Genomic DNA, 21,050 nt, shown 5'->3' with positions numbered 1-21,050 from the left:
ACTCCTCGTCCTCCTCTCTTCTTCCCCCATCGCGCTCCCGCTACCGACTGCGGGGTCTCAGTTCAGAAACTGCAGCGCGAGCTCGTTCCACTTCTCCGGCCCGTCGTTCTCCGCCTGCGTCGCCGCGTCGTCGCCGTCGTCCCCGGGGACTGAGATCCCCGGCGGGATCTCGATCTCGTCGAACGGGAGGACGTCCGCGCGCCACTCGTCGTCCACGATGTCCAGCAGCGCGCCGGTGCGGTACGCCATGACGGTCGCGTCCGTGCCGGACATGACCGCGCGAGGGGTGGAGGGGGCGGGGCTGGGTCCGCGCGCGCGGGAATGACGACGGAAGGGTTCGTTCGCGCGCGCAGTTCGAACCGAACGAGCAAAAAATTTCCTCGCTCGTCGCGCGCCGCGCGTCGTCCTGTCGTTGTTTCGGAGAGAATTGTCAGCGCCGACGCCACTCTCCATCCCGCCGCGCCGGGTAGGGTTCCCCCCACGCGAAGACCTTCCCCCCGCATCGATACACGCGTACACGATGCCGCAGAAGGCGCTCGGGAAAGGGAAGAAGATCCCGCGCCTCGGGAAGAAGGCACCCGCGATGAATCGACACGGGAAGCTCGCGAAACAGAAGAAGGGAAAATTCGACAAGAAGGCCATCGTGCGCGGCGCGAACGCGACGACGGATTACTTAAACTCCAAAACGTTATCCGCGCAGCTGAACGCGAAGAACGAGACCGAGGCCGCGAGACGAGCGACGCAAACGGGAGGAAAGATGCACGTCGTGAGACCGCCCCCCGGGACGACGAGCGAACCGCGAGGACCGAAATCGAAGAAGCAAGGGCCCGTCGTCAAGATGAAGACGAAGAAGGCGTGCGGCTCCCTGTTCTGAGCACCGCATAACGCACATCTGACGGACGTTACTAGATACGTGTACTAGAAGAACACGCAGCCGCAGCAGTCGCACTAGAAGAAGGCGCCCTTTCCGCCATCGACGAAAGACGATGGCGGAAGCGGGCGAGGGCCTCATCGAGAGCAGAGCCGGCGGCGGCTTGGAGCTCGCCGTCCGCGTCGTCAACGACAGGACGTCCTTCGTGTCGCTCCCCCGGGACGTCCTCGCGTCCCTGACGGCGCGGTCCCCCGCGCTGCCGCTCCCGCTGGCGTTAACGCCCGTGGAACGGTGGTTAAAACGCCGAGGAGAGACGGCCGGACCGACCACGCCGAAGCCAGCGTTCGTGGCGTGGGCGGGCGCCGCGAGCGACGGGTTCGGCGTCGTCGACGTCCCGGCGGCGACGGCGGATTGTTTACGCCTTCGCGACGGCTGCGTCGTGCGAGTCACCGGGCGCGCGGCGTCGCCGCACGCGACGGCCGTGCAGCTGTCGCCGGAGAGCGAGGCGGACTGGGGGCTCGTCGTGGAGCACGCCGGGGAGATCGAGCGGAGGCTGCTGACCCAGGTGGGCGTCGTCGCGGAGGGACAGTGCTTTCCGTTTTGGCTGAAGGACAGCGGCGGCGACGGCGGGCCGCTGCGTCTCGTCGCGACGCGCGTGTCGCCGTCGTCCCCGGGAGGGGTCGCGCGGTTGGGGTTAAACACGGAGCTGCACATCGCGCCGTGGACGCCGGCGGTCGCTCCGGGGGCGACCGCCGCCGCCGCCGTCGCGGCCGGGGGCGCGCGCGACGCGGACGCGGACTCGGACGCGGACGCGGAAGAAAAGTCCTTAAGGAACGCCGTGCACCACGCGAACGGGGTCGTATGGGAAGCAGTCTCACCGCCGCCGCCGCCGCCGCCGCGGGCGGTTATGCGCGTGCAGACCGCGCGCTCTGTCGTCGTCGCGTGGCCGCGGCGGATGGCCGCGATGCCCGCGGACGAGGGCGAGATCACCGCGGCGCCGACGTCGTTCGCGTTCGTGTCGAAAGCCGCGCTCGAGCGAGGCTCGGCGATGAAGGGCCCGCGCGACGGCGATTTCGTCGTCGTCGCCCCCGCCGCCGCCGCGGGGGACGGTTCGTCTCCCACCGCGACCGTTCGCGTCGTCGCCGTGAAAGGATCCGCGATCTGCGACGGCAACGTCGTCCTGTCTCCCGCGCTGAGGGATTTCCTCGGCGTCACCCAGGGCGATCGAGTCGTGATGACCAAGACGAGCGTCGCCGAGGCGCCGCCGCCGTCGCCGCCGCCGTTGCTGCGGCTGCGGCCGTTGGTACGCACGCCGCCGCCGCCGCCGCCGCCGCTGGAACCGCAGGATGCGAACTCTGGAACAGAGCGCGCGCGGTCTAGCGCTGCGATCTCGGTCGTGGACGCGAACGCTTCCGGTGCCGCGGACGCGGCGGACGCGGTTCCGGCGGGCGGCGCCGCCGCCGCCGACGCCGACGCCGGCGTCGACGCCGGCGCCTCTCCCGCGCGCGCGTTGACGCCCGCGCACCTCTCCGCTCTCGGGCTCGCCGACCGAGACGCGACGACCCTGAGCGCGACCGATCTCGACGCCGCGGCGGCGGCGCTCCTGCGGCGGTGGGTCGTCACGTCCGCGCGGTTCGCCGGCGGCGGCGGCGTCCCCGTCGCGTCCGGGTCGGTGGTGCACTTCAGGATCGAACCCGACGCCGATGGCGACCGCCGCGACGACGACGACGGCGACGACGACGACGACGGCGACGGCGACGGCGCGGACGACGACGACGACGACGGGAACGAGACGTCGACTTCCGCGGCGCCGGCGAAGACGGCGACGTTCGAGCTGGACGTCCGCGCCCCGGGGGGCGTCGCCGTGCTCTCTCCGTCGGCGTTCGCGTGCGCGCCGTTGTCGGCGGCGGCGGGTGGCGCCGCCGGCGGCGGCGGCGACGATGCCACCGCGACCGCGACCGCGACCGATCTCAGAGCCGCCGCGCCGCCCCTCTCGGCGCCGCCTCCTCCTTCGCGCGCGCGCGCAGAGCTCGGCCCGCCCGTGTACCGCGCCCCGCACGACCCGGGGTTGCACTCGAAGCTCTACGGCGCGAGCGTCGCGATCGACCCCTCGCTCGGCGACGCCGACGCGCTCGCCGCCGCCGCGCCCGACGGCGGCGCCGCCGCCGCCGCCGCCGACGCCGCGTTCGATCGCCTCGCCGTCGCCGTCCGCCCGTCTTCCGTCGCAATGCGCGCGAGGACGAGCCCGCACCTCCCGCCCCCCGGGGGCGTGCTCCTTTGGGGCGCGCCCGGCAGCGGCAGAGGCGCGATCGCGCGAGGGATCGCGCGACGGCTGCGCGACGACGCGGGGTGCGCGTGCGCGGTGGTGGCGGTCGACTGCGGCGGTCTCCCGCGCGGCGGCGATTCGCGCGCCGCGATCGCGGGGCTCACCGCGGCCGTGCACGCGGCGGCGACGCGCGCGCCCGCGATCGTTGTCCTGGACGACCTCGACGCCGTCGCGTCGGAGCCCGCGGGCGACGGCGGCGGCGGCGGCGGCGACGGCGGGCCCGCCCCGGGGGCGATCGTCGGAGAGGTCCTGTGCGACCTCATCGACGCCGCGCGCGGTCGCGGCGGTGAGCGATCCGACGCCGCGGTCGCGTTCATCGCGACCGCGGCCGCTCCCGAGAGTCTCTATCGCGGCCTCGTCGCCGCGGGAAGGCTCGATCGCGCGTTCGAGCTGCGCGCGCCGGACGCCGCGCGCGGCCGCGAGCGTTTTCTCACGTCCGCGGCGGCGGCGCGGGGCACGCCGGTGGCGCGGTCGGACGCCGCGGCGGCGGCGGCGGCGGCGGCGGAGGGGTTCGCGACGGGGGATCTGAAGATGTTGGTCGAGAGGGCCGCGCACGCGGCCGCGGCGCGGGCGATGGGCGGCGTCGCGATCGCCGAAGAAGGGGACGCGCGCGCCCGTCTCGTCTCCGTCGCCGCCGTCACCGTCGAGGAGACGGGGAGACGCGTCGACGGGCGTACGGCCGGTCGCCTCGCCGAGGCGGATTTCGCGGACGCGCGCGTGGGCCTCGTCCCCGCGCCGATCCGCGCGCTCGGTGGCGGCGCGAGCGCGGGCGCGGGCGGCGGGAACGACGCGGACCCTGAGACCGACGGCGCGCTCGGCGCGTTGTCTCGCGTCGGCGGGTTGGCGCGCGCGAAAGCCGCGCTCGAAGAGGCGCTGTCGTTTCCGACGCGGCACGCGCGCGTGTTCGGCGCCGCGCCGCTTCGCTTACGAACCGGCGTTTTGCTGTACGGCCCGCCCGGGTGCGGAAAGACGCTCCTCGCGCGCGCGGCGATCGCGTCCGCGGGCCTGCGCGTCGTCGTCGTGAAAGGCCCCGAGCTTCTGAACAAGTACATCGGCCAGAGCGAGGCTGGCGTTCGCGCGACGTTTCGTCGCGCGGCGGCGGCGGCGCCGTGCGCGCTCTTCTTCGACGAGTTCGACGCGATCGCGCCCAGGCGCGGGCACGACAGCACCGGGGTCACGGACAGGGTCGTGAACCAGCTGTTGACCGAGCTCGACGGCGTCGAAGCGCTCGTGGGGGTCACCGTGATCGGCGCGACGTCGCGGCCGGATCTCGTCGACCCGGCGTTGCTGCGGCCCGGGCGGTTGGACCGGCTCGTGCGCGTGCCGTTCCCGGACCGCGAGGAGCGGCGCGCGATCCTCGCCGCGGTCGCGAGGGACCTCGCGGTGACCGAGACGGGCGGCGGCGGCGGTGGTGTCGGAGAAAGTAAAGTGTCGGAGAAAGGCGGCGTCGGAAAAGTGTCGGACGCGTTGTCGATGGTGTGGGACGACGTCGCCGCCAAGACGGAGGGGTTCACCGGCGCGGATTTACGCGCGCTCGTGTCCGACGCGTCCATGCACGCGGTGCACCGAGCGATCGCAAAAGTGTCGGACGAGGGCGGCGACGGTGCGGATGACGCCAACGCTGAGGACGTGCGCGTGACCGGGAAGGACGTCGCGAAAGCGCTCGAGGGCGCGCGGGCGAGCGTCCCGGCGTCGGAGCGAGAGAAACTCGCGAGGGCGTACGCCGCGTTTGAAGGCGGAAGAGGCGCGCGGGGCTCCGTCGGGGGCGCGGAGGAGTCCCCGGGGAAGAGGGTGTCGCACGCGTAGTGTCGCAGTCGTTCGTTTTCGTTTTGACATTTTGTCATCGACGACGCGACCGTGTCGTCTCTTACCGTGCTGTATGTAGTATCTTTCCGTTTGTAACTCGCCGCGAATATCTTTCTTCTCGCTCGTCTCGTCTTCATTCGTCGTTTCATTTTTTTGGAACTCGTCCGTCCGTCCGGTCGCCGCCGCTCACGCGTTCAACGGGGTGAGACCGGACGTCCCGAGCGTCTCGAGCTTGTTGAACGCCTTGGAGAAGTCGTCGAAGAACTTCTTCTGGTCCTTCGCGTACACGTCCACGTACTTCTTAAACTTCGGGTCCTCGATGAGCGCGATGTCCGACGGCAGCATCATCAAATTCCCGGACGGATCGGTGTACTGAGGGTCATTGCCCATACGAGGCGACGTCGGGGTGGAGTTGAGGGGTGCGTCAGTTGGATTTGAAAAGCGTCGCGGTGTGTAGGGATTGAAACCGGGGGGTGGGCGGAGAGAGACGCCGGGAAGAAAAGTCCTTAAGAAACGGCGTTCACCACGCCGACGCGGTCGTATGGGGACCAGTGTGCAATAGAACGCGCCTGAAACTTCGCCGCCTTGTCGTTCGGCGTCCACTTTAACCCCTTCAACAGCACGAAGTACGAGTTGTTGAAGAGCGTCGGCGTCCCGGACCACGGGCCGACGTACCCGGACGCGTCCGCGTGGCACCTCCCGAGCGCGTGCGCGCCGCTCAGCGCGACGATCTCTTGGTCGTCGAAGCCCATGCGGTTGAACACCTCGCGGATACCCGCGCGCGTCTTCGGACCGGGCCCGTCGCCCTTATCCGCGTCCGGAAGGCGCCCGTCCGGGGTGACCTTCCCGGGGTCCATCTCGTCCACGCGTCCGTACGCGAACGGGATGGCGGGGCCGCCCATGGTCTCGATGGAGACGACGCCGACGTACGCGATGAGGTCCGCCCAGCTGAGGGCCGTTCCGTACGAAGCGATGATGTCGGGGTGGAGTTGAAAGGCGTCGGTTGAAGTTGAAAGGCGTCGAGGGCGGGGATTGAAAGCGAGGGACCCTGGGCGGAGAGATGCGCCGGGCAGAGTCCTTAAGGATCGGCGTTCACCACGCGAACGCGGTCGTATGGGGACCAGTGTAAATAGGAACGCGCCTGACGTCCGGGTGGCGCTTTTTGATCGGCTCCAGCCGCTTGACGGCTTTATCCAAACCCGCGTTGCCGCCGTGCGCGAGCTCTTCCTTAAACCGGATCGTCCCGCCGCCGTTCCCGCCCGTCTTGGTCATCTTATCATACGTCCCGCTGCTGTGCCACGCGAGTCGCACCATCGTCGGGCCGAAGTCGGCGTCTTTCTTCATCAGGCCGACGACGTCCGATCGCAGAGACGCGAACGACGATTCGGGATCAGACGACGACGACGACGCCTTGGACGCCGCGGGGGACTTCGCGGGCGCGTCCGGGGCGAACCACGCGTACAGCAGCGCGTTCGCGGCGATCGCGCCCGCGGCGACCATCGCGTCGCGTCGGTTGATCCCCGCGAAGACCATCGCGTCGGCGTCGTCGACCTCGCACCAGTCGCCGACGCACTCCCCCGACGCGCTCGGGGGAACCCACGCGTCGGATTCGTACTGGTACGCGCGCGTCGTCGATGATGGCGTCGCGCGACGCGCGCGCGATGCGATCGGGCGCGGCGCGCGCGGTCTCGCGACCGTCGCGCGGGTCTTCGCGGATGCGAGGGCGAACATCGGGTGTGAGGGGATGTCGTGTAGGGCTGAGGCGCGCGGCGTCAATGCCGCCACGTCAGATCGGATTTAACAATCCCACGAGGCCAACAACCCTGGCTGCCTGGCTGGCGAACCGACGTCTTCCAAGAACACTTCCCGATCCCGCCGCGCCTCGCGCCCGCGGTCCTCAGACCGCGATCGCGCGCGATGGGACGAGGCGAGGAGAGCAACGTCGTCTACGTCGGCGGTCTGAAGTTCTCCACGGACTCGGACGCGCTCCGGGAGTACTTCTCGTCGTACGGCAAGGTCCTCGGCGCGAGGGTGCGTCGCGTCGCGTCGCGTCCGCCTCGCGCGCGCGGCGATCGGATGGATCGGACCGCTCCTCCATCGCGTGTCCTCCGTCGCCACCGCCCCGCCGCGCCTCCACCCTCCGATCGATCGATCGATCGATCGGAGGAGAAAAAGTTCATAGACCCACTGTCCATCGACGATCTCCTCGATCGATCGTCGCGCGATCGCCCCGACGTCGCGCGCTGACGTCCCCGTCCCTCCCGCGTCCCCCGCGTCATCACCCACCCAGGTCGCGTGGGATCACGACAGGCGCCAGTCCAAGGGCTACGGGTTCGTATCGTTCGCCAAGACCGAGGACGCGGTCGACGCGGTCGACGACATTCGTCCCGCGGTGATCGACGGCTGGCGATGTAAGGTCAACTTCGCGGAGGCCTCCGCCGCGGACGTGGAGAGAGAGAGGAGCGAGAAGAAGCGACGCGACCGGAGTCTTGGTCCGGGTCCGGACGGCGGCGACCGCGGTCGAGAGAGGAGCCGGCGGCGAGGCGCGTCCCCCGGAGGGACCGGGACCGCGCGAGGAGGGGACGAGTCGTCGCGGCGGCGAAGGAAGCGCGACGCGTCGCGCTCGCCGTCGCCGTCGCGGTCCAAGTCCAAGTCCAAGTCCAAGTCCGATCGATCCGCGTCCAAGTCAAGGTCCAAGTCCCGGTCCAAGTCCAGGTCCAAGTCCGAGTCGCCGCCGCCGAGGAGGGACGCGCGGTCCGTCGCGAAGGAGCTGAAGCGCGCGAAGCGATCCAACGCGGAGCTGGAGGACCGAATCGAAGCCCTAGAGCGGATGCTCGACGCGCGGTCGCGAGGCGGCGGCAGTTTAGGCGGCGGCAAGGACAAGGACAAGGACGACGACGACGACGACGCGAGGATAGAGGCGCTGGAGCGGGCGCTCGAGGCGGCGACGGACGTCAGGAAGAGAGCCGCGAATTGGGTGAGCGAGATGACGGAGCGGCACGAGGAGTGTGCGACGCGGAGGGAGGCGGCGGAGGCGGCGTATGGGCACATCAGAGCGTTGGTTCGCGCGGAGGAGGCGGAGCGGGATAAATCCGGGGGGGCGTGGGTGAGCGTCGACTGATGAGGTTGTCTAAATGTAATTGTTGCTAACGAACCTAAGAAACTATGAGAGCATTTCATCTCCAGGGGACGCGACGCGCCGGTTGTTCACCGACGGTCAATCGCCCCGGAGGCGCCCTGTGATGTGCGTCGCTACTATCTCAATCGTGTGGCTTCCCTCCCTCGTCCCGCGTCGGGGGCTCGTAAAAATATGAGCCGCCGCGCGGTCGTCTCATCATGAACCTCTTCCTTCTCTCGTCTCGCACGTCGTCGTCGTCGTCGTTCACGCCTTCATGATGGACATCAGGATATCCGCCGCGGACTTGTCTTTCGGACCGTCCTTCTTCTTTTCTACCCCGCCCCGCGCCTCGCCCGCGCCCGCGCCGGTGCCGCTCCTCGGCTTCTTCGTGGGCGGCGCCGCGAGCGCGGCGGCGGCGTCTCGCTCGCCCGCGGCGCCTCCGCCGCCAACCTCGGCTTCGCCCGCGGCGTCGCTGTGCCACGTCATCGCCCCGGTCATCATCGAGTCCGACCCGGCGTCGTCCGCCTCCGCGGCCTCCTTCTTCTCCCCGCGATCCGACGCCTTGCGCTTCTTCTTTTTAGAAGAGCTCTTCTTCGAGCTCTTCTTGCCGCCGTCCGCGCCCCCCGCGGCGGCCTTCTTCCCGCCCACCGCGCCTCCGGACCCGCGCTTCTTCTTCGCGTCGCCGCCCGCGGACTTCGACGCGTCCGCGAGAGTGGACTTCTTCGCCGCGGCGTTACCGCCGCCGCCCTTCTTCCCCGTCGCGCCCATCCCCGCGTCGAGCTTCTCCCCGACGCCGATTGGAACGCTCGGCATCGGATTCGCGCCGCCGAGCCCGGACGGCGGCGGCGCGCTCGCGGCGCTCGCCCACGCGCCGAGAGTCGAACCCCCGACAGGGTGCAACCCGTTCCTCGCGCCGCCGTTCCCGACGTTCCCGCTGTGCGACCCGGGGTACGACTTGTACTGAAACGCGGGACCGGGCTGCTGCGGGACGAACGGGTGAAAGTGCGACCCGCGCGGCGGGTGGTTCCCCGCCGCTGCCGTCGCCGCGTGCCCGGCGCCGATGATCTGCGTCACCTCCTCCTGCGCCTTTCGCTGATGCGAAAAGTACGGGTTTAGGGCCCCCGCGAACGGGTAGGTACCGGGCATCTGCATCTGCATCGATGCGGGGAGCGGCGCGCCCGCCCCGGCGGGGCGGCCGTGTTGAGACGCGAAAAAAGCAGCCGCGGCGTACGGATCCATTCCCCCCGGGTGCGTTCCCGACGCGTTGTGCGCCGCGCCCGCGGCGCCGCCAAACGCGGCGGCGTACTGCGCGGCGTAGTACGCCATCCACTGCTCTTGCATCACCCGCGCCGCGTGCGGCGGCGGCGCGGCGCCGTGCTGCGGAAACGATGAAACGTTTTGCGCGGCGACGCCGACGCCGACGCCGGGCGCACCCGGCGCCGTCGCGCCCGCTCCAGTCGGCGCCTTCCCGCCGACGCTTAACGCCGGGAGATGGTCGCCGCCGCCTTCCTCTCGCCACGGCCGCGTCGCGCGCTCGTACGCGCGCTCGGACTTGTGCTGCTGCGTCTCAAACGCCTTCATCGCGGCTTGCTTCGCGGTGAGCGACGACGGCGACCCCGCCGCGATCGTCGGCGGCGCCGCGCCCCGCGCCGGGTTCGCGCCCGAGAGGTCGTCGCTCCCGGACCCGCTCCGCGTGTTGTTATCATCCAGGCCGCCGCTGTCCCCTCTGCCGCCGCCGTCGCCCTTGCCGCTCCCCGCGCCGCTCCCGCCGCCGCTCCCGCTCCCGCCGCCGCGACCGCTCCCGCCGCGCTCGGCGGAGCCCCCCCCGGATCCGCCCCCGCTGCCGCCCCCGCTGCCGCGACCGCTCTCGCCGCCGGACGCGAGCCCGGACCCTTGCCCTTCCTCCGCGCTCAGCCCGCTGCCCGATCCGCTTTGGGGGTCGCCGCTCCCGCTTCCTTGCCGCCCCTCGCCGGCGTCGCGGCGCTTCACGAGCTCCGCCTGCGCGGCGACGATGCGATGAAGCTCGGCGAGCTGCGCGGCGAACGCCGCCTGTTGATGCGTCATCACCATCCTCGCCGCGTTTACGAGCGCGGGCGAGAGCGCCTGATGCATCGACCGCGACGTCTTATCCACGATCGGCGCGGGGAAGTGCGGGTTCATCGGCTGCGTGGACACTGTAGTAGCGGTCCTCGCGTGATGACGCAAATGCGATCGCGGCGATTTGCCCCCGGCGGCGACCGCCGCCGGCCCCGCGCGCGTCGTCGTCGTCGTCGCCGCGGGGACCCCCGGGAGCGGCCACGCGCCGTGCGCGGACACGTCCGTGTTGTGTGTGTAATCTGAATCTCGCAAGTTGATCCGCGTCAGGCTTTCCATCTCGCGGTCGCTCTCGCTGTCGCTCGCGGGGGCGCTCTTTCCGAAATTCATCGCGTCCGTCCACGCTTGCGCGTTTGCCCCCAGGTTTCGCGCGAGCGAAGAATTCGGCGCGGGCGCCGGCGGGTGAAGTGGGATATTTTGCGCCAACGGCATCGCGCCCCACGGCCGCGCGTGCGACGCGTCGAACGGCCCCGCGTGCGGAACCCCTGGGATTCCGACGCCTCTGGGTGAAATTCCCGGCGCGCCGCCGTGCGCGTGCGCGTTCACGCCGCCCGAGACGTGAGGGAGCGGCTCCGCGAAGCCGACGACCCGTTTGTTGTTTCCCTGCGGCATCTGGGACAGAAAGCGAAAGAAAGTTGTTCACGCGGGGAAAAAGAAGGTCCCGTCAGCGAATTGGTTCGCGGAACGCGGGCGTCGCGGGACCGCGCGAGCGATGAAAACGCCGCGAATCGCGCGCACCGTATTCAGGAAAGGGCTCACGACCGGTTCCGCCGCCGCGGACGTGCCCAGGGCTCGCTCGAGCCGGGCCATCTGATGCGAAGGGACGGGGAGGAAAAAACGGGGAGGAGAAAGAGTCAGCATCGTTGCGCCGCGCATCTCCGCATCTCGGGACGCCGCGGTCGGCGCGACGCGCGATTATGAGAACCGAGACGCACCTTATCTCGCGCGGGCCCCTTTCGCGTCTTCGCGCCGCCCGCCTGCGCGGGTTTTCGCTCTTTCGCCGCCGCCGCGGCTGCCTTCGTCGCCGTCATCTCGCGGTCGCGAAAAAGCGCGTTCGTTTTCGACGGAATCGCTTCGCGTTTTAGGCGTGCCCGCCGGGCGTCGGGATGCGAAAGCGCCCGCCCGTCCGTGCGGGTTTTTCTTCCCGCCTTCCACTGAATGAGAGGTGAACCCCTTAAGGAAACCTCGTGCGCGTGCGGGAATCGCGCGCGAGGTGGGTCACCGCGCGAGTGGGCGGTCGAGTTGTGACGGGCGGCGGCGAGACAGCTTTTTAATACGATAAAAATCTAAAAAGCTCACGCCGAGGGAGATCCGTACTAGTTTGTACGCTCTCTTGTGACTGAATGCGCATACTCGAGTACTCGGATGACAAAAAGTGCATCCGAGCCCACCGTTCGCGACTCGGGAAACGCACTTCTGCGCTTGCAGGTGCTTGCGCGCGCGATGAGAGCTGGCGCGAGTTTCGCACATCGAATCGTTAGAGCGGGGAGGCGCCGCGCGAGGCGAGCGCGCGCGTCTCTCGTCGTCCGGAGCGGAGCTCGGACGTCGCGGCGATCATGGGAACGACGGCGTCGAAGTCGAGCAAGTCCGCGGCCGCGCCGGGCGTCGGCGGAGGACCTCCCGCGGGGAAGCGCGCGAAGGCGGGCGCTTCGAGGCGAGGCGCGAGGCGCGGCCGCGCGACTCGGCGCGGCGCGTTCGTCGTCGGAGGGGACGAGACCCCGAGGGCGCGCGACTTCGACTTCGACTTCGGCGGCGGCGACGACGACGACGCGCCGTCGACATCGCGGGACGCGTCCGGCCGCGGCGATGTCGGCGCCGGGCGCCGCGGCGGCGTCGCGAAGCGTCGCGAGGACCGCGGCGGATCCGCGCCCGCGCGACGTCGTCGCGAGCCGTTTGACGACGTCGCGAACCTCCCCGGGGACGACGACGACGACGACGACGACGACGACGCGCGCCGCGCGTCGTGGAGCGCCGCGGACGCGCCCGAGCTCGCGCGCGCGTCTTCGTCCTCGCGATGGGACCGCCCGACGCCGATGGAGCGGAGGAGGGACGCCGGCGGCGTCGGACGCCCGCCCGCGGCGCCGAGGGAAGGCACCGCGTCGAATGCCGCTTCCGCGTCGTCGTCGTCGCGCGGAGTGATCGTCGTCCCGCCTCCCGCGCACGCGCGGAGCGTGAGCCCGCGCGTGAGCCCGCGCGACGTCCACCCGCCGGTCTCCGCGCCGGGAAGTCGACGGCAGAGTCCGCGGCCGTCGCCGGAGGCGACGCCGCGCGGCGCCGCCGCGGCGGCGACGCGGCGGGCGAGCGAGGGACCGGGCGCGGGCGGGGGCTCGGGCGCGTCGTCGTCGTCGTTCGAGACGCCGCTGCAGCGGTTCCAGATAAGGAAGCTCGAGGAGGAACAGAGAGAACGAGAGCGCGCGCGCGCGCGGGCGAGGGAGGAGGACAGGGCGCGAACGATCGCGGTCGCGCTCAAGGCGACGACGAACGCGAACGAGAACGAGAACGCGAACGAGAACGCCGCCGCCGACGCGCCGCCGACGGAGATTCCGACGCCGCGCGTCGTCGAGGCGACCCCCGCGCGCGACGAACACCCCCAGCCGCCCGCTGAGCGGCGACCGAAACGAGCGGTGCCGATCGAATCGCCTCGCGTCGTCGCCGCCGCCGACGCTGACGCCGACGCTGACGCGTCGACGGAACGACGACGGCTCGCGCGAGAGGCCGACCGCCTGCGCGACGAGCTCGAGTTCGCGCGCGACGAGCTCGCGCACGCGACGCGCGCGGCGGTAGACGGGATGGAGCTCGCCGCGCGACTCAGATGGATCACCGTGGAGGCTGAGCGCTTTAGAGCGGTCGCGGCGCACCACGCGACGGCGGCGTCGGAAGCCGCGGAGAAGATGGTCAAAAAGGACGCGAAGCAACGCGCGGCGCTTCGAAAGCTCGGTCTGTGGCGCCTCGTGGGCAGGCTCGGGCTCGAGGCGAGCGTGTCGGAGCGCTCTAAGTGCGCGCTGTTGTACTGGCTCCGCGCGTGCAGGGAGAAGCGCGCGGCGGGCGGAGGCGGCGGCGGGATGTTCGCGTCGGCGGCGGCGCCCGTCGCGGAGAAGCGAAAGAATAAGATTCCGACCGCGACGACGACGAAGAGATCGAAATCGAAACCGAAATCGGAACCGAAACCCAGCGGCGCGGACGACGGCGAGGAGGACGACCCGGACACGGACTCGGACGACGGCGAGCCCGGCGTCCGGCGGTGGATCGACCCGGGCCCCGAGGGGATACGTCGTCGCGTCGCCGCGCGCGAGCGCGGCGGCGGCGGCGGCGCCGCGTCCGCGGTCTCGCAGAGCGACTACGACGACGAGGAGGACGAGGACGAGGACGAGGACGACGACGGGGCGTCGAGCGTGTTATCCTACAGCACCCTCGCGTCCACGGCGAGGCCGGGCGGGAGCGTCGCGGGCGACGACGACGACTCCGTGTGCTCGGACGACGTCGGCGCGCACGGCGGCGCGTTCAGGTGCGTTCACTGTCAAAGCTTTTCACCCATCCCTCGGTTTCAACATTCGATCGCGTCCCCTACAACGTCGTACTGTATCAACTGACCGATGAACGAACTTTTTTTGCACACGTACGGCGGACGCGTCCTCAGAGCGTACGCCGAGGACAAAAAAAAAGCGAGACGGTCTTACAGCACCGCGCCGACGGCCGGTCCCGGGCTGCGCGCGAGCGACCTCGCGAGGCTCGCGCGGCAGCACGCGCGAGACGCCGTCCCGAAACATCTCGCCGCGCGGGGCGACGCCGCGGCGGTGCTCGAGTGGCGCGCGAAGGCCGCGGCCGCGGCGGAGGAGCTACGAGGGCTTCAGCGCGCGCTGAAGAGGGATCGCGCGTCCCGGGACGAGCTCGAGTCCGAGCTCCGCGGGCTGCAAGTGTCCCAGCGCGCGGAGCGAAGCACGCGGCGCGACGCGGAGGAGAAGCTTCAGGACGAGATAGACGCGCTCAGGGCGAAGGTGATCGAGAAGGAGCGCGAATGGAGCGCGCGCGAGCGCGCGTCAAACGCGGAAAAGGATGCGATGGAACGCGAACTCCGCGGGTACCAGACGAGCGCGCGGGAGGACGAGAACGCGTCCGAGCGCGCCGTCGTGGAGCTCAGACGAGAGCTCGCCGCGAGCGCGAGAGAGAAAGAAGCGAAGCTCAGAGAAGAGGTGGACGCGCTGCGGAAAGACGCGGCGACCGCGGCGGCGGCGGCGGCGGCGGCGCGGGAAAAGGAGAGCCGACGCGCGGCGGAGGCGGCGGCGGCGTTCGCCGCGCGCGACGCCGCGGAGGGCGAGCTCCGTCTCCTGCGAGAGTCCACCAGGATCGAGGAGGCAGATCCTACGGAATCAGAGAAGTCGTTACGCGGTGAGGTTGAAGCGCTGCGCGCGCGCGCGAAGGAACGCGAGGCGGCGGCGGCGTCGAAGCTCGCCGCGGAGGCGGCGGCGCGCGAAGCGCTCGAGCGCTCGTTCCGCGAGCTCCAAGCGAGCGCGAGAGAGGCGGCGCGCGTGACCGAGCACGAGCGCGCGCTCGAGCGGGACGCGATCGAGAGGGCGCGAGGTAACGAGATCAAGGCGTTGGAGGACGCGCTCTGCGCGGCTCGGAGCGAGCGAGAGGCGGCGGAGCGCGAGCTTCTCGAGTTGCGAGGGACGGTGCGCGCGGAGCGACGGAACCAGCGCGCGGAGCGCGGGGAGATCGCCGCCGCGGCCGCGGAGAAGGAGCGCGAGCTCGAGCGCGCGATAGGGAAGCTCAAGGTGGAGGCGAGCCAGGCGACGCGGGCGTGGGAGGAGCGGTTGCGTCACGAGACGGCGGCGGCGGCGGCGGCGGCGGCGGCGGAACGCGCTCGGGAAACTGAGACGGAAATCGACGCGCTGCGACGCGCGAAAGAGGACGCGGAGCGAGAGCTCCGGACGCTTCAGGGGACCGTCAGGGACGAGCGCGGGCGCCGCGAGGAGACGCTCGAGCTCGAGCGGAAGCGCCGGCGCGAGGAGCTCTCGACCGAGCTCGCGGCGTTGAAGACTGAGGGCGAGGAGAAGGAGAAGAAGTTGCGGGAACTTCTCCGAGAGGCGTCCGACGCGCGCGCGGCCGCGGAAGCGACCGCGCGCGAGCTCCAAGCGACCGTCCGCGACGAGCGCGAGGCTGCGAAGGCGGCCGCGCGAGAAGCGCTCGCGGCCGCGGCCGCGAAGGCGACCGCGGAGAGAGAGGCGATGGCGACGGCGTTGCGCGAAGAAGCCGCGGAGCTCCGCGCCGCCGCCGCCGCCGCGGAGGAAGAGCTGCGCGCTTCCCTCGCGTCCCAGGCGTCCAAGCGCGACGCCGCGGAGGCGGAGATTCGCGCGCTGCAAGCGAGCGTCCGCGACGAGCGCGCGGCCGCGGAGGCGTCGATCGCCGCGACGAGGGACGGGCTGAAGAAGGACCTCGCGACGGAGGCGGCGCGAAGGGCGCGGGAAGAACGCGAGGCGAGAGAGGCGCGCGAGCGGACGCTCGCGTCGGAGATGGAGGCGCTGAAACGCGACGCCGCCGCGAAGGAAGCGATCTGGGCGGCGAAGACCGCCGCCGCGGAGACCGCCGCCGCGGACGCGGAGACGGCGCTTCGAGCGGCGCAGGCGACCGCGCGCGCAGAGGCGGCGGAGTCCGCGGCGAACGCCGCCGCGGAGGTGAGACTGCTTCCCATACGACCCCGTTCGCGTGGTGCACGCCGTCCCTTAAGGACTTTTGCCCGTCATTCTTCACCCGCGTTTCCCTTTCAACGTTTGACCGGTAAGACGTTCGACTGACCGATCGATTCACCCAGGTGAGCGCGGCTGAGAAAAAAGCCGCCGCCGCGAAAGCCGCGGTCCGCGTCGGCGCCGCCGCGATCGCGAAGAAGCAGCAGGAGCTCGACGACGCGAAGAAAGTCGCGGAGGAGGCGCGCGAGGCGGCGGCGAGCGCGGAGTCGATGGCGCGAGAGCTTCAGGCGACCGCACGCGACGCGCGGGCGGAGGCGGACGACGGCGGGGAAAAACGAAAACGCCTCGAAGCGGAGGCGTCGTCTCTCCGCGAGCGCGCGCTCGCGAGAGAGCGCGAGCTGAGCGCGCTGCTCGAGGAAGAAGCAAAAGCGCGCGCGGAGCTCGAGTCGCGACTCCGCGAGACGCAGTCCACGACGCGCGACGAGCGCGGCGCGCTCGAGGCGAAGCTTCGCGAGGCGCAGGCGTCGAGCCGTCGAGAGGCTGACGCGGCGGCGGCGGCGACGCGCGAGCTCGCGGCGAAGGTGCGTTCTATACACTGGTCCCCATACGACCGCGTTGGCGATGTGGACGCCGATCCTTAAGGACTTTGCCCGTCGCATCTCTCCGCCCACCCCTCGCTTTCAATACCCGTCCTCGGCGCCTTTCAACTCCAACTGACGCCTTTCAACTCCACCCCGACGTTCGCGGCGAAGGAGCACGAGCTGTCGTCCTCGCGCGCGCTCAGGGACGCGATGGAGGAGGAGAAGCGCGCGCTCGAGACGACGCACCGGGAGACGGCGGACGGCGCGACGAAGGAGCGCGCCGAGCTTGAGCGCGCGTTGGACGCGTTGAGGAGGAAGGAAGCTGAGCTCGCGGCGGCGCGCGACGCCGCCGACGCGGAGGCGCTTCAAGAGAAGAAGGCGCGCGAGGCGCTCGAGGGCGCGCTGCGCGAGGTCACCAACACGTCGCGGGCGCGCGACGTCGAGCTCGAGCGCGAGCGCGCGGCGCGGGAGAAGCTCGAGGTGGACCTCCGAGAGATGACCGCGAGCGCGAGGCACGACGCGAGCGAGCTGAGCGCGTTTCAGGCGCGTTTCGTTCTCCTCACGCCGGTCCCCGTACGATCCCGTTCGCGCGGTGCACGCCGTTCTTCGAGGACATCGCCCGCGTGCGCGTGTTTCTCTCCGCCCACCATCCCACGGTTTCAATCCCGACACACCTACGCGACGCCTTTCGACCCCGCTTCTGACGCCTTTGAACTCCGCCCCGACGTCGCTTCGCGCGGACCCTCGACCACCCTCAGCGGGAATTGCGGGAGAAGGAGCGCGCGCTCGCGGAGCTCAAGCGCATGCGCGAAGAAGCGAACGAGGCGATGGAGACGTGGCGCGCGCGCCTCGAGCGAGAGAGCGGCGCGCGCGAGAAGGTCGAGGGCGAGCTTCGCGAGCTGCAGCTGTCTTCGCGCGCGGAGAGGGACGCGGCGGAGAGAGCCGCGGCGGGCGAAGCCGAGCGTCGGCGCCGCGCCGTCGAAGAGGAGAAGATCAGGGTCGAGGCGCTCGAGAAGAAGCTCCAGGCGCTGCAGGAGAGCAGCCGCGGCGCGAGCGCGTCGCGCGGGGCGTTGGAGTCGAGGCTGAAAGAGAGCGAGGTCGCGCTCGCGCGCGCGGAGGCGAAGATGGCGCGGATGCGACGCGACCTCGAGGAGGCAGAGGAGGAGCTGGAGCTGCGGGACGAGGAGGAGGATAAGAAAACGGCCGCCGGTGCGGCGTTACTTCCTCCACGGCCTCCCCCGACGGCCGTCATTCCGCAGCAGCAGCAGCAGCAGCAGCAGCAGCCCTCGTCCTCGCTTCGAGATTCGACCGCGTCGATCGGCCGTGGCTCCGGCGGGCTCGGCCGCGGCTCCGGCGCGAAGAGCCATCCGATTTTCAGCCGCGTGCGCAACAACCGCCACGCCGAGGTCGAGGCCGCGCTCGTCGACGGCACCGTGGACGTGAACATCGTGGACCAGCACGGGAACTCCCTCCTCGCGGTCGCGACGCAGAACAACAGGAAACGGATCGTCAAGGCGTGCGTCCGCGCGGGCGTTCCTCTGGACGCGCAAAACGCGCAGGGGCAAACCGCGATGCACTACGCGTACGCGTACGGGTACGTCGAGCTGGCGGAGTATTTAGTCAGGAAGGGCGCGAATCCGATGCTCGTGAACCAGCACGGGTTGCGGCCGGACGAGGGGTTGTCGCGGGATCGCATGGTCGCGGGGAGCGAGGCGGGCGGGGACTCGGACGACGACGACGACGACGGCGCGTTTAGGTGAGCCAGGAGAGAGAAAGTCAACACACACGCGTAAACTCTCAATCACACTCGACCGCGACGGAAAAAATCCACCGATGACTTTTGACCGGTCGTTGATCGGAATCGCTCGCCTCCACGCGGCCATTTTCAAAGGCAAACTCGTCCAGCTCGTCAACCGAGACAGGATTTCAGCCATGGATCCAGCCAATCATCGCCGAGGATTCCGTCTCTCGCACCCTCCCATCCCACCGCCGAGAGCCCACCCCGCTCTCCTCCGCGGGGCATTATCGCACTCGCAACTCATCCGTCGTCAGGTACGCACGCAGTACGCGCGCGCGACTCGCCCTGATCGCGCGGCGTCGCCGTCGTCGCGCCCGCGCGCTCTCGAACCCCGCGCGCGCTCGCGCGTCGGAGCTGCCAGACCCGGAGAAATAAAATGAATGCCACGATCGATCGGTCGATCGAACGAACGAACGACCGTCGCGCTGACGCCGATCCCTCTCTCCCGTCGTCTCCTCCGCAGACAAAACCTCCCACGCAAAAATGTTCGCCCTCACCCAGTCCGCCGCCGTCGCCCCCGCGCGCGTCCAGGTGCGCCTCCGCCCCCTCCGGAACCCGCACGCGAGCGCGAACTCGCGAGACGCCGCGCCTCTCGATCCGATCGATCGCGAAAAAATAAAACCGCGTCGAGACTGACGAAACGAAATCGCTCGCTCACCGTTAAACCGTCCGTCCATCAGGTCAAGACCGCGACGAAGAAGGCCAACAAGTCCGTCGTCGTCTGCCGCGCGTCCGCCTCCGAGGAGTCCTCCCGCCGCGCCGCGCTCGTGACGTTCACCGCCGCCGCCGCCGCGACTTTCGCCAAGGCGGCGTCGGCCATCTCCATCCCGTCGCAGGCGTCCAGCGGCGGCCTCGGACGCGAGTACGGCAACGGCCAGCTGTCGTCGAACACGACGATGTCCGGGTACACCATGGAAGGGACCGCGAAGGGCGGCCACTCCCCGAAGGTGAAGTTCGGCACGCTCGCGGCTGCGCGCGCGGAAGCGGAGGCGATCGCCGCCTCCGCGCCGGCGCCGAAGAAGTGAGTTGATCGATCGATCGACGGAAGGGTTGGTCGGTCGACCGCTCGTCGACGCGAGCGAGCGAACGATGATGACTTTCTCGATAGCGGTAGGGTGAGATGAGCGACGAGGAGGACGCGGCGCGACGCTCGCGGTGGGATAGGATGCGCTTTTATAATCGAAAGAAGAGAGGCGAGCGTCGCGTTTGCTATAATAAATATGTTCGACGTGTACCCGCGCCGCCGCTCACGTCTCTCGCTTCACCCGCTTCCGACGGTCGTCGTCGTCGTCCTTCTTATCGAGGATGTTCTTCACTATGACGCCGTCCTTGACGACGAGCTTTATGTTGTTCTCGTCCATCAGCACCGTCGGGTCGTTCGCGACGTCGCCGTCGACCAAGATGACATCCGCTTTGAACCCAGGAGATAACCGACCGATCCTCAGCTGCTGCAGATGAGACTTCTCTTTACTCACGTGCGGTTTAGCATTTATATTTTTCATCGCGCGCATCCACGACCACGGCTTGCCCAGCAATCTGCCGGGAGTCCCCGTCAGCGAATTCAACACGCGCGCGGCGCTCACGCCCGCGTCCAAGTGCAACTTGATCGAGTGCGCCTGATACTTGTGCATGTCGCCGAGCAAATCGCTTCCGTAGCACACCATCACGCCCTCCTCCGTCGCCGCCTTGAGCGTCTTCTGCCCAGCCTCGACGAGGTCCGCGACCTTGTCCACCATCGCTTGAGACATCCCGTTCGCGACGCCGTCGATCTTCAAGCGCTCGTACGTCACGAGCGTCGGGACTAAATAGGTCCCATTTGCCCGCATCTCCTTCACCGTGTTGCGGCTCGCGTAATTCCCGTGCTCGATGCACGCGACGCCGCAGCGAATCGCGCGCTCGATCGCCTCGTCCGTGTACGCGTGCGCGCACGCGTATATTCCCGCGTTCCTCGCCTCCTCGACGATGCATTTGAGCTCTTCCTCGGAGAATTGCAAATTCTCCAGTCGATCCGTCGGACTCGACACCCCGCCGCTGGCCATTATCTTAATGTGCTTCGCGCCCTTCCTCACCTCATCCCGCACCGCCGCGCGGCACGCGTCCACGCCGTCGCAAACGCGCCCGATCGTGAAGTTGCAGCACGAGCACGCGCCGGACGCGAGCGCGACATCTCCGGCGCCGCGGAAGTCGCCGTGCCCGCCAGTCTGCGAGAGCGCTTTCCCGCAGTGAACGATCCGCGGACCTCGTATCGACCCCTCCTCGACCGCGGTCGCGAGCCCGTGGTCCGCGCCGCCGCAGTCCCTGACGGTCGTGAAGCCGCGGTTGAGCATGCCGGATAGGATCGGGACCGAGCGCGCGTACAGCAGCGACGGAGGCATCGTCGATGGCATCCTGAGGTTCGCGCTCGAGGCCGTGACGTGCACGTGCGAATCGATGAGCCCGGGCATGAGTGTCATCCCGCGGCAGTCGACGCGTTCGAACCCTGTGCATTCTGGTGGCACATTCATCGCGTTCGATTGGATCTCTCTCTCTCTGTGGATCCCTTGGATCTCGTCCCCGAACGTGTACAGCGAGAGCCCGTTCGACAAGTATCCGGCTCTCGGGAAGCCGTCCTCGTCGTACTGGGCACGTGACCCAGGCAACCCGGCCTCCTTGAGAATCCGTGCGTTATCGAAGCAAATCCCCGCCACCATCCTTCCGAGAGATGGACTGGAAGCGTCGCGTCGCCCTCGACTCACTCCACGCGCGATGAATCTCGAGCGACGACCTACGCGT

General features: G+C 69.8%; 8 protein-coding genes across 8 annotated transcripts; 4 read left to right on the top strand and 4 right to left on the bottom strand.

The window, feature by feature from the left end:
• Nucleotides 1-57: 57 nt before the first annotated feature.
• Nucleotides 58-249, bottom strand: MICPUCDRAFT_59963 (uncharacterized protein; the record flags this gene model as incomplete). The annotated part of the gene is made up of 1 exon (XM_003060258.1): nucleotides 58-249. The coding sequence occupies one exon, from the start codon at nucleotides 247-249 to the stop codon at nucleotides 58-60; it is 192 nt and encodes a 63-aa protein (XP_003060304.1).
• Nucleotides 250-520: 271 nt separating this feature from the next.
• MICPUCDRAFT_59962 (uncharacterized protein) lies at nucleotides 521-874 on the top strand (the record flags this gene model as incomplete). The annotated part of the gene is made up of 1 exon (XM_003060551.1): nucleotides 521-874. The coding sequence occupies one exon, from the start codon at nucleotides 521-523 to the stop codon at nucleotides 872-874; it is 354 nt and encodes a 117-aa protein (XP_003060597.1).
• Nucleotides 875-4,028: 3,154 nt separating this feature from the next.
• MICPUCDRAFT_5979 (uncharacterized protein) lies at nucleotides 4,029-4,760 on the top strand (the record flags this gene model as incomplete). The annotated part of the gene is made up of 2 exons (XM_003060550.1): nucleotides 4,029-4,625; nucleotides 4,704-4,760. Coding segments are annotated over 2 exons (654 nt in total), but the record flags the coding sequence as incomplete, so codon positions are not given.
• A 420-nt stretch (nucleotides 4,761-5,180) lies between these two features.
• On the bottom strand, nucleotides 5,181-6,347 carry MICPUCDRAFT_34503 (uncharacterized protein; the record flags this gene model as incomplete). The annotated part of the gene is made up of 3 exons (XM_003060257.1): nucleotides 5,181-5,375; nucleotides 5,537-5,951; nucleotides 6,109-6,347. The coding sequence occupies 3 exons, from the start codon at nucleotides 6,345-6,347 to the stop codon at nucleotides 5,190-5,192; spliced, it is 840 nt and encodes a 279-aa protein (XP_003060303.1). The 3' UTR covers nucleotides 5,181-5,189.
• Nucleotides 6,348-6,920: 573 nt separating this feature from the next.
• MICPUCDRAFT_59958 (uncharacterized protein) lies at nucleotides 6,921-8,809 on the top strand (the record flags this gene model as incomplete). The annotated part of the gene is made up of 2 exons (XM_003060549.1): nucleotides 6,921-7,034; nucleotides 7,294-8,809. The coding sequence occupies 2 exons, from the start codon at nucleotides 6,921-6,923 to the stop codon at nucleotides 8,122-8,124; spliced, it is 945 nt and encodes a 314-aa protein (XP_003060595.1). The 3' UTR covers nucleotides 8,125-8,809.
• Nucleotides 8,810-9,425: 616 nt separating this feature from the next.
• Nucleotides 9,426-11,447, bottom strand: MICPUCDRAFT_68938 (uncharacterized protein; the record flags this gene model as incomplete). Its single annotated transcript, XM_003060256.1, has 3 exons — nucleotides 11,151-11,447; nucleotides 10,954-11,025; nucleotides 9,426-10,827 (listed from the first exon to the last, which is right to left on the bottom strand). Coding segments are annotated over exons 1-3 (1,570 nt in total), but the record flags the coding sequence as incomplete, so codon positions are not given.
• Nucleotides 11,448-15,440: 3,993 nt separating this feature from the next.
• MICPUCDRAFT_68937 (uncharacterized protein) lies at nucleotides 15,441-17,566 on the top strand (the record flags this gene model as incomplete). Its single annotated transcript, XM_003060548.1, has 3 exons — nucleotides 15,441-15,887; nucleotides 16,025-16,480; nucleotides 16,652-17,566. 3 exons carry the CDS (start codon nucleotides 15,441-15,443, stop codon nucleotides 17,564-17,566), a joined length of 1,818 nt encoding a protein of 605 aa, XP_003060594.1.
• A 946-nt stretch (nucleotides 17,567-18,512) lies between these two features.
• Nucleotides 18,513-20,968, bottom strand: MICPUCDRAFT_68936 (uncharacterized protein; the record flags this gene model as incomplete). The annotated part of the gene is made up of 3 exons (XM_003060255.1): nucleotides 18,513-18,532; nucleotides 18,742-18,809; nucleotides 18,959-20,968. One exon carries the CDS (start codon nucleotides 20,966-20,968, stop codon nucleotides 19,526-19,528), a length of 1,443 nt encoding a protein of 480 aa, XP_003060301.1. The 3' UTR covers nucleotides 18,513-18,532; nucleotides 18,742-18,809; nucleotides 18,959-19,525.
• Nucleotides 20,969-21,050: the final 82 nt, after the last annotated feature.

Source organism: Micromonas pusilla (assembly GCF_000151265.4).
Source record: "Micromonas pusilla CCMP1545 genomic scaffold MICPUCscaffold_8, whole genome shotgun sequence".
NCBI lineage: Eukaryota > Viridiplantae > Chlorophyta > Mamiellophyceae > Mamiellales > Mamiellaceae > Micromonas > Micromonas pusilla.
The sequence above is the reverse complement of the archived record's forward strand: the minus strand, read 5'-3'. Positions and strand labels throughout refer to the sequence as shown.